The sequence below is a fragment of the Amphiura filiformis genome, chromosome 5, assembly GCF_039555335.1.
Source record: "Amphiura filiformis chromosome 5, Afil_fr2py, whole genome shotgun sequence".
Taxonomy (NCBI): domain Eukaryota; kingdom Metazoa; phylum Echinodermata; class Ophiuroidea; order Amphilepidida; family Amphiuridae; genus Amphiura; species Amphiura filiformis.
Genome location: NC_092632.1, coordinates 27,944,866 through 27,956,393, shown reverse-complemented (window position 1 = coordinate 27,956,393; position 11,528 = coordinate 27,944,866). Strand labels below are relative to the sequence as shown.

Below are 11,528 nucleotides of genomic sequence, written 5' to 3'. Positions count from 1 at the left end.
ACAGCAATGTTTTCGTTCCATATCTGCTTGGCTTAGCCCTTCTCTGGAGCAGTTTGGAATGGTCACCACCAAACAAACCTCCACTGGGGTTGACACAGGGAAAGTGTGATGGGGGATGCATCTCCCTCGAAATATACTGCGCCAATAAAGTATCCTTACACTTGGAAAAATAATCACAATTTCAAAACTGAACAATATTGAGGTAACTTTGTTTTTTTAATAGATGCACTATCTAATCCTGCACATTATGACACCACATTGAATCCAATGTGGCCTCAAGAAGTAAAGTAACAAGCAATTGAATAGATGAAGGTCCTGTTTTAAAAGTGACAAACTAGCCTATTCAAGGAGCAAAAAGATTCTAACAAGCGAAACAAAGAGGATCCTGTGTCATATACTGGGGTATTCAAAAAGGTGGCTTTGTTACATTTTGATGTGCAGCTTGGATTTCAAAACACTGTCTCTTGAGTATTCCTTCCCTTAGAAGATTCAATTAGGTCTTAAATTGAGGCTAATTTATTCTATATTACTAATGTTTTTATCCTGTTTTAAAATATTTTTTAATTTTTTTCTTATGACGTTTGGCATGAAATGTGCCAAGGGTGGCTGAGGATTAGGGGGAGGAGGATTAGGGGGAGGGATTCATATCGTAAAATTGATTTAAAACCTCATTAAAAATTTGAATCTAGTAAAAAAATGTCTAAATGAGCTCCCAGACATCTAAACCAAATAAATAAATACAAAAGTTCATTTAAAAGACCAATACTTGATCAGAATGATTGTAAATGTGGCAAAAAGAGGTGGGGTTACATCCTCCTATTTTGTGATTGTTTTTGCCCGCACTCTCTCTTTTTTTAACCGATTTCCGTAAAAAAGGTGTCAAAATGCTCGGGAGGATGAACCACTTCAAATTAGATGTGTAGGTTAAATGTTTGAACCATTTCATTTTTTTACTATGTAACACAAAGGTACCCCAGGTTTTGACACAGGACCAGAGACAACACAGTTTCTTCAATGAAGCTTTATTTAAAGCAGTTTTTCAGTTTTTACTTCTCTGTACTTTTCATAACTTTCATTTTATTTGTCAGTTCTTTTGTTTTCTTTTTCTTTTATTCCTTAACGCATAAATTAGCCATTCACCACTCTCAAACCAGATGTCTAGTCTGTGGAGTTTTGAATAGGCCAGTTTGTCACTTTTAAAACTGGACATTCGTCTAATCAAATGCTTGTAACTTTGCTTCTTGAAATCACATTGGATTCAATGTGGTGTCAAAATGTGCAGGATTAGATAGTACATCTATTAAAAAAACAAATTTACACCAATATTGTTCAGTTTGGAAATTGTGATTATTTTTCCAAGTGTAAGGATACTTTATTGGCGCAGTATAGATCGATTTGGTGCATATTTTTGAGGCGTAATTCAATGGAAAATTTAAACAGTTAAAAAGAAGAAGTGGCCACTTTGATAATTTTTCAAATTGAACTTTCTTAGTACATTTTTATTCCTGACAAGTAGACCTTTTTGCCAATGGAGGGGGTGCCTGGCTACAGGCCTGTGTGTTATTTACTTGCCCACCCTACCCCGGGAAATGTGGGGCATTGCTGCTGATTGCAAGCCAGGATCACCGGGGTGTGCTCCATCTAGGGTACCGGGTAGGGGCATGCAACATCTTTTCATTTCGATCAATCCCGGGAATGGATGGTAGTCGGTAGAAACAATGGGATGTAATTTTGGAAATCCCGGAATCTTTAAATGGGGACTGTCTCGTGATTTGAAGCAAACACATGCCGAGGGTGATGCTTCTTGTATAAACTGGTACATTTAGCCCATTTTTCTCTACCTAGTCCTATTATAGAGCTATATAGCTAACCCAATAATGCCTCCCAAGTCTCACTAAGGGACAATAAAGGAGAAACACATTGGGGGAAATGCCTGATTTTGTTGCGAAATCTTGGTGGCACATCCCACGCGAAATCATGAGACGACTAGACAAACAAAGGAAATTGTTCCTGAACATTGAACCTTCATTATGATTAGGTGAGCAACTAAAAGCTATTATAAATGTTTGGTTGGTTGTTTTATGGTATTTTCTACCTCCGTGGTTGGTTTAAGGTTTCCTATATATTACTTTCGTTTCATTATACGTGTCTTGTTTAATATTTCTCGTTTGGTAATTGGTTTTTTTTTTCAAGGTAGACCCTCCAAGCAAACACAAAAATGTTTTTAAAACGTTATAAACGTGTTATAATAGGTTTTGGTTTTATTCAAAACGTTTGAATAACATTTAAAGGTCGGATTATATAAAGGTCATAAAAACGTTTTTTAAACGTTTTATATGAAAAATCTTCATTTTAAAAATGTTGTCAAAATGTTATTGTAAAATATTTTGTCATCTCTTAAAAAACATTAGTTGATGTTTTGCATTAAGTTTTCAGAAATGTTTTTAGAACATTATGTCATGAAAACGTTTTTAAAAACACTACATCATTTTAAAAATGTTGTCAAAATGCTATTGTGTCATCTTTTAAATAACGTGTTAAAATGTTTTCCGCTGAGTTTTCAAAAATGGTTTTAGAACGTTATTAAAATGATTTGTACCCCGGGTGTATACCCTTTATATAACCCGACAATAAAACGTTTTTATTTTGCGTGCTTGGACCCTATATATTTTCTGTTCTTTATGGCTTTTATCATTCTATTTTTGTTGCTTGCCCTATCTTGTGTTTTTCGTTCCTTCAATTTATATTTTACTCTTTTTTAAATTTCTTTCTTTCTTCTGTTTTTCTTTCTGTCGTTCTTATATGTTTCTCAATCCTTTTCTGTTTCTTCCATTTGTCTATCTTCCGGGGACTAATTATTTCTACCGTTTTGCTCTTTATATATCTTTCTGGGTTTTCATTGGAGTCAACTCCACCCTCGTTTTCTTTCTTCCTTCCTTCCGTTTGTCTTCTTTTAATGCGCAACGGCGCAAGGTTAAATCCGGGTTTTAAATGAAACAATTAAAACAGACTCTGTTTGTCACAATATAATTAACATACAATACACATAATCAGGCAATTACAACTGCTTGTATACTTTCTTATATCGTTTTGGTTCAATGACAAACGAGGCGATTTCCAACTATAAAAAGGATAGCAACGATTGCACAGTATTTTTTGTGGGACATGATAACACATCAGAAGCTATCTATCAGACACATCAAATTACATTCTGAATACGAGGTATGTCCTTCTGGAATACGAGGTACTAGTACATGTATGTCCTATATAAAAAATAACTAACTAAAACTATAATTAAAATGATTTGATATCAGGACATTCCTCGTATTTAGAATGCAATTTGGTGTGTCTGGTGTGCTCTCAGGTCCCACAAAAATACTGTGCAAACGTTACTATCCGACTCCTTAACCACTCCCTAAATAATGTAGCATACGGTATTCGGATACAATCAGTCAATCACAGCACTAAGTGTCAAAAATATACATTGTATGTCTACAGTTTAATTGGTCAACTAACATTTTTACATCAACAATGATATACAAATTTACAGTATTAAACGTTGCAGAAATATACATACTTTCGAACATTTACAGCAAACAGTCGACTTTGCAGCATTTTCATCGTATTTAGTTACAATGCAATGTTAAAGAAGAAAAAAAAGGAAGGTTTTATTTCAAACTCTAATGGTGACCCGCAGGTCAAATTGCTAGATTGCTAAATTTACATCGGGAGTAATGTATATAATTATTATATTGTAAAAAAAACAAAAATTTAATAGTTCATTGAATCAAGACTTTACAGTTCAATTTTATCCTGGCCCATGCATGTAAAAAACTATAACTTTAGAGTCAATAGTTCACGCATCTTGAACTGTTGAAGAATCGAAGCCGAGGTAACAGGCCTCACGCACCCCTTTCCCCCTCCCCACAAGGAGAAACTAAAACCAGTTCTAAATTCAATACAGTTTTTGCTCGACTTTTTAAAACCATATGTTGTTGAATTTTCCATCTGGCCTACGAAACAAATCACTTTGTTCTATGGGCGTACGGATCCTTTATTCAGTCAGTTTGGTGTTTTTATAATTATTTTGCAAAAAAAACCACATGAAAACCATTTAAAACCATCCAAATCTGTAAAAAATAAAGCCTACTGCTGATTTTATATGCATGGGCCCAGGCTTACAAGCAAAAACAAAACCCCCAAAACAAAAAGAAAATCTGGATTGGATGGGTCCGTATATAAAACATGGTTTTTTCACCGTCACCTTATTATCTTACAATATATTTACAGTTAATAATATATTTATTTTGTAGTACATACTTTAGAATAAAAATAATTAACAAATGCCCTGAGTCATTTCCACACAAGCTGCATCAAAATGATTGGTACCCATCAGTTTCCAGTAATTATGAATACGACTGATAGCTATGTGATATTAAACTGCATAATTATGATGGACCTAAGAATAGATCAAGTGAAAAGCGCGCGAGTAAGGTACAGCAACAGCTACCAACTTGATGTGGGGACACAAACAACAAATGTAGGCAAGTAGCGTAGCAAGAGCCTTGGGGGTTCATGTATGGACAAGGAGCCGTGCGGGGCTCTTTTTTAACATCTCCTTTATCTTGCCCTTTTACATTTTGGTCATTGGGCTATTCCATTTGAAATCATGCTCCACTCTGTGGAAGACATGACCTTAATCTCCCATACACATGATACAGGGGTGTAGATTTCAAATGGGAGTCACCCCGGGGGAGTCACCTATATTTAGGTAGTCCCAGTTGGAATTCACACATTCTTAAGTGGATGATTAAGGTCATGCCTTCCATGATGTGGGGTGTGGATTTAAACTGGAATAGCCTGCACATGATTTCAGGTAGGATAAGGAGGATCCAATGCTGCATGTCATGAAGTAGTTCATTAAACACCAGCATTTATGGGTACCAATCATTTTTGATATAGCCTGTATATAGCATGGTATGGGTCATTAGGCCTATACGTTACCATCAATGCCCATTCAATTCATGTTTCACATCTTCTCGGACCGTTTGCCACCTTTTTGACTTGTGACCTCAACCGATATGATCCGAGGGTCCTGACTATATCTGAACTGAAAACATTATCACTGGAGTCGTCAGCAAAATATGTTTGCATGTTTCTTTTTTTTCTTTTTTTAAATGTGATATACCACAATTAGTTTCTTGAGTTTTACACAGTGCTTGACTTGCATAACTGATAACAAGAACCATTATAACGGTGCATGTTCTTTTTACACGAAATATTGTCCCTTATTAATGCTGTCCGGGTAGGACCAGGTTGGTCACACCAAACATGCCAAATCCCAGGGCCAAATCTTAGCCATAATGCTTCAAACAAGCCCATGAACTTGAGACTGAAAGACAAGCCATCTAAGCTACATAGCCTATGCATGAACTTGAGACTGAAAGGCAGATCATCGAAGCTGCACTTATGCTGGAAAATGTTGGCCATTACGGGTAAGACTGACCACGGGACTCTAGCATCAACACGTACATTCCATGCAAGTTTCTCAAATACATCTACTCAACCTTCACACCAATCACCATGAATCAACTGCTTCAAACTTCTCACACCTTCATCTTCATCGGTTGCTTCAGTCTACTCAACTACTTCAGTCTAACCTTCACTTTCTATGGTATTCATTGGTCTATCTCGATCTTAAATAGGTAGCGCGACCAGTCCATATCCATGATGAACCATCAGATTCAGCCTGGCACAGGCATCTCACCCAAGCTTCTACTGAATCCCAGAGTCGTATATACCACTTGTGAAAAGACCTTCATCTTGCAATGAATCACGGCATTCAACTTCAAGATGTTCAAAAGGATAGCATGCTACTTTCCATGTACCTCTGTCTTCATGGTCTTCGCACTCCGATGTTATAGCTATGTATATGCTTGGTACTTATACCCCGGGCTTATACCTCTACTCTTGCAGATGTTGTCATCTCAAGGGACAGATAGGCTCTCCTAAGATTGCTTGCCGTTCCAGTCCGTTCCAATTCTAACCAAATAGCACTCTGATCTGACAGGGAAGTAGGAATTGGGAATATTCCCATATAGGCCTACTTTAACGGATAAGCTGTTACCTTAATTTTAAAGTAACAAAACATAACGCGATCAAAACCAGGTAGTGAATAGGCGAAGGAGCGAGACCTCCCGGCAAACTGGTAACGTCACTGTCATAACCGAAGGGAGCTATATCATCCGACGACTCTGCTCTTCAAGCAAGTTAACGACTTTAAACTAGAATGTTTTAAACCATCTCGGCGTTCTGATGTTTGGTGTCTGGTTCTGCCATGGACGTCATCTCCCCGATACTGTATAGTCCATTTTGTCCATTTTGGTGTCCCGAAACACCTGGCGTTCTGTACACACATAAAAAAATCGACAAAAGTCTAATTTAATCATTCGAAAAACGTTTTCGAACATCAACTAAAAGGGATCTTTTTTTATCATTTGAAAAGTTGTTACATGCGCCGGTAAACACGCTCACTTCTCTTATGTTTAGCAAGCATGATTATTCACCTCTCTCTCCGAAAACAAATGAATGTTGCTCAAATGACAAGCGTTGTTTTGAAATTTAAAAATGCTGTACAAGGCTAAAAAAAAGTTTGTTTCCCGTAGGCCACGCTCATTTCTTTTTGGAGCAATTTTACCGTATTTTGGTTGTCTTTTTTATTTGTGAAATCCAGAAAAATTATATCTTCACACAAAAAGTAATAACAAAATTGTTTAAAAAAGCTTAAAAGATTTGATTTTCTCGTATATTTTGTTTTACAAGCAATGTGAAATCAATAAACGCTATGACAATCATCCTGTAAGTGTCCTATAACTTATGCACCGATTTGACATTTAATATTTGCATTTTGTATTTTGGTTTCAAACCACTTTCGAGAAACAAACTTTTTTCTAGCCTATTAAACATGTATATAATAAGGTTATTTCCACTTACGAATTTATCGTTCTGGATCTAGTCTTTTGTAAAAAGTAAGCCAACATCAAAATAATGATAATGGCGATGGCCAGGAAAGTTGCAAGCAATATAATCGTGACACCATCTTTGGTTTGCATCGTTCCGTTATCTGTACAAAATTAGACAAAATTATGATAAGATTCGACTAATTACCTTAATTGATAACGTGATTTCTAGCTATTTCTGCAGCACATGCTACATTATTATAATATTATCGAATTGTAATACCATGGTGCAGGGCTTACTAAAATACCCTGTGAAAGTCTGAAGTGCTTTAATTATAGTACAATTTAAACCGGGGATCCTCGGTTTTTCGCTAATTCCCCCATAGTGATGATAAGTGATCCGCAGTTAAGCGGCTAGCGGATGAATGGTTTTTTTGGGGGGGGTTTGTTTGTTTGTTTGTTTGTTTTGTTTTTTGTTTTTGTTTTTTCATTTTACCTCATTATTTCGGTTTTAATGATCATCAGAAAACATTTGTTAGTAATATTATATATGTAGGCCCTAATAATCATTATAGGCCTAATTGTTGGCACAGAATAACAAAATCAAAATTTGACCGAAATCATATACATTATATAGGATGGCTTATATATAATTAATTAATATGCAATCAAATCATGTTGGTGATACAAACTCAGAAATCTAAATCAATCAGCACACTTATTTATCAATCACACAAAAGAACCACTGAACCGTTTCAATCAGCAATCGAATCAACTATTAAAAATAATTGTTGATAATTATTATACGTCATAAAATTGATCTTACATGTATTGATTTTGCCCGGTCTTGCAGTAGCATCTAATGTAACCGCCGTTGAACCTGACGCTGTTGCTGTAATCTTTGCTGCTGTTGTCGCAGTCGCTGATGATGATGCTGATGATGATGGGGATGAATACACGATGTTTGATGGTGTCGATGACATTAAGTCATTGTCGGGACCGCAATATATGCACAAGAAAAGTATTAAGTAAAATTAGTAACTACGAAATCAATTACAAAGTACTAGTTAATTGAAATTATTTATCATTTTATTCTCCTTTTTCACACAGATACCGTCAGAGAATAAAGAAAAGAGTATTTTAGAAAAGCAGGACTAGAGTCGGCCGATTGCGGCTTTTATAGGCCTTTTCTAAAAACAAACGTCTGTCATCACGATGACACACCTTAAAAACACGTGGAAAAATTGAAAATTAAGATAATGATTTGTTTTTTTATCTTATCATATTAAATGATATAAATGACAGTTTGCAACTCATCATATTATACTACACTGCAAAACTGTGTTTAGCCATTGAACACATTCTTGCCTTCACTTTGTAAACTAAACATACGTATTCCTATAGCCTACATCAATGTCCAATGGCTAAACATGATCCATCCATACTCTAAACATGTTTAGTATTTAAACACGTGTACAAAATGAAGGCAAGATTCAAGAATGTGTTTAGAAAAGTGTTTAATGCTAAACACTGTTTTTGCAGTAGCCTAAACTTAAAGTTGTGTTACCTTTTAAAACTGTGACAGTTGTTTTCCTATTCTCTTCAAAAACACCGCGTCCAGGGTTTGTGCTTACATTTGTAGTACACGTAATCATCATGCCATCATCTTCCTTAGTAATATTAGGCAATATCAAATAATATATTCTGCTAGGCACGGCACCATGTGATGTATCTGTGTTATATAAGGGGCCTTGAACGACCTCGTATTTTGAGCCCTGCGTTCCTGATCTGCTTGCAGTGTAGTGTGCTATATAGCTTATTTTTGTGATAATTGAATTGGAGTTTTGAACCACAAATGATGGGTGGGTGACATCCGTAGCAAATGAAGGTCCTTGCTGGTAACACCGTACATAGTAGTTGGATCCAGGGCACAAGAATAACGTTGATTTTTCCGCCAAATGGGCCGCATCTGCGAGGAAACAAATGAAACATGCAATAACTTTCTTTTCGCTTGTTTGTTTTGTTGGTTCTTTGAGTGTTATGTGCATGTTTGTGTGTTTATTTATTTATTTTACTTTTGTACTGCGGAAGAAAACAAAACTGATCAAATTCATCTAATATTTTTGCAATTTTATAAAAATGTGCTACAGATGCATGTGTTAACATACAGCGATATAGGCCTAAAGATCTTACACGACCTAATAAAAGTCATAGTCAATGATGAATGTATGTTGTTCATGATGCAGTCATGTCTACAGTAGAATTCACCACGACCTTTGCAAGCTATTAAACCAAGATAACACTCATTGAAAACAGCTCAACTATGTTAAATCAGATCTTCTCTGGTTAAATCCACACACACATGTGTCTGTTTTGAGCAATGAGCTGGTATTATAGTTTCAGTTAGGTGAACGATTATAAAGCAAACGCAAGGTAACAATTACTGTGAGGCCTTTGTTCACGAAATGAGACAATACTGTGCATATTGTTAACCACATTCTTGAAAATGAGAAACATAATGGCTGTGGGTTAACACGGTTTGGAAATAATTTCTTCATATTTTTTGGTGTTATCTGTCGTTTACATATCCTTCCTAAAACACCAAAGTACGAATATTTCCAAACACCTAAATTAGCTAAAAATTTAGGACATGTTATAAAACTATATTTTCTAGAATTTCAGAAGAGTACTTTTAATATTGACCGGTTATTTTTCACACAGCGACGTTAACTAGGCAATGTACTATTACCTATAACATACCCCGGTAACATACACTAAAACACCAAAGTACGAATATTTCCAAACATCTAAATTAGCTAAAAATTTAGGACATGTTACAAAACTATATTTTCCAGAATTTTAGAAGAGTACTTTTAATATTGGCTGGTTATTTTTCCCACAGCGACGTTAACTAGGCAATTACCCATACTTCTAATATACGCTATTTGTAGAGGTTACGCGTCAATGGTAAGAGCACTGTGTATTGTGTATAGGAAAACGGACAGTAACTGCAGTATGTAAGTTTTGCCCAAGTCACAATTGTGTGTATATGCCTACGCACACCGAACGGAGCTTCATATTTTACTAACACAGCCGTTTTCTTCCTTTTGTTAATATTTTTCTTATGAAAGAATACACTTAATGACTAGTGACTTATCCTCCACGTTCAAACCAAATGTTCGTTCCTTTGCAGAAATCACTGTTAGTGCATCATTGATATTTAATGTATGCACTGAGTGATAAATGCATACACTGATGTGTATACATCATTGCATATCATTATTCATTATTATGTTTTCGCCCCAAATGATAAATGTTTCGATATAGGTAGCGGTGGATGTGATTCATGGAGCCGGAGGATGAGGCTGCTAATATTATAATAATAATTATATTAACAATTATATTACAACAACAACAATAACAAAAAATAACAGCAACAACAACAACGTCACATATAGTTGAAACTGACTTACCTACTACTGGCAAGTAAACTGCCACAATTAAGGCCAATAAAACCATGACAACGTAGGAATATTGTTTACACATGTATGAAGGCATATTTAACGTTTTGCTGATTGAGTCCACTGGTATTACTGATCAACTCTCTCCCACCCGCTCTTATATTACTTTCTAATATTTGGGTTTTTCCAAATGAGTTGAATGCAGTTACATGTCATATAGCTCAAAATAGCACACAGCCGGGAATTCCCGCTTCATCACGACATACAGTTTAAAGATATATATATAATACCACAATACCCTTAAATTGGACATAAAAACGCTTTTAAACCTACATTTGCAAACATACAGCGTTTTTGCTCTACCAAGCAAGCACAAAAACAAAACGTTTATAAACGTGTTATCGATACGTGTTTTGGTCAATAAAGTTTAATTATCGGCTTAAGATCTTGAAAACGTTTTTTTTAAACGCCCTGTATGAAAAACACTTCAAGAGCATTTTTTCAATGTTGTTAAAATGTTATTGTAAAATATCTTTGGCAACAATGTTTTCAAAACATTTTGTTAGCACTTGAATAATTACTTTATGTTATTCAAGTGCTAATAAATTATTTTGAAAACATTGTTGCCAAAGATATTTTACAATGACATTTTAACAACATTGAAAAAATGTTTCACAGCAAATTTTCAAAAACGTTTTTGAGATGTTATTAAAACAAAGAGCAAAATCGAAATTGAAATTTAAAAACCCCGAATGGTGCTTTTATAATTCTGGGCAGACTGCCAGTTTGCATGGAATTTCCCAACGCACTTATGTATCACCGTACTCGCCGTCGACGTCTTGATATTAGTGGCCTTTCTCGTGATATATAATCAATATTGCAGTCACGAGATTATGCTTTATCGAATTCAAGCGATACATACATTATTTTTTGCTTTTGATAGCATTGACTAGTAATTTACAATTTACACTAGTAAACCTGCCTAATGTATCATGCTGGAAAAAACCCGACTTATTAATGTTATTATAACCAACATACCCGCTTAATTTTGTCTTTTAATTGTTATACCCGCCTAATTATTCATGTCATTATAACCAACATACCCGCT

General features: G+C 35.3%; 1 protein-coding gene across 1 annotated transcript; it reads right to left on the bottom strand.

Moving 5' to 3' along the window:
• Positions 1–2,813: 2,813 nt before the first annotated feature.
• On the bottom strand, positions 2,814–10,637 carry LOC140152904 (uncharacterized). Its single transcript, XM_072175439.1, has 5 exons — positions 10,433–10,637; positions 8,527–8,928; positions 7,786–7,965; positions 6,994–7,123; positions 2,814–6,406 (listed from the first exon to the last, which is right to left on the bottom strand). Exons 1-5 carry the CDS (start codon positions 10,515–10,517, stop codon positions 6,295–6,297), a joined length of 909 nt encoding a protein of 302 aa, XP_072031540.1. The 5' UTR covers positions 10,518–10,637; the 3' UTR covers positions 2,814–6,294.
• Between the last annotated feature and the right edge of the window lie 891 nt (positions 10,638–11,528).

Bases quoted from the DNA above. Each gene is read 5' to 3' on its own strand.
- LOC140152904 (XM_072175439.1), bottom strand. From the start codon at position 10,517: ATGCCTTCATACATGTGTAAACAATATTCCTACGTTGTCATGGTTTTA. The intron at 8,929-10,432 runs GTAAGTCAGTTT...GTTTCCTCGCAG, and splicing joins AGTTTACTTGCCAGTAGTAG to ATGCGGCCCATTTGGCGGAA. The intron at 7,966-8,526 runs GTAACACAACTT...TCTTGTGCATAT, and splicing joins AACTGTCACAGTTTTAAAAG to ATTGCGGTCCCGACAATGAC.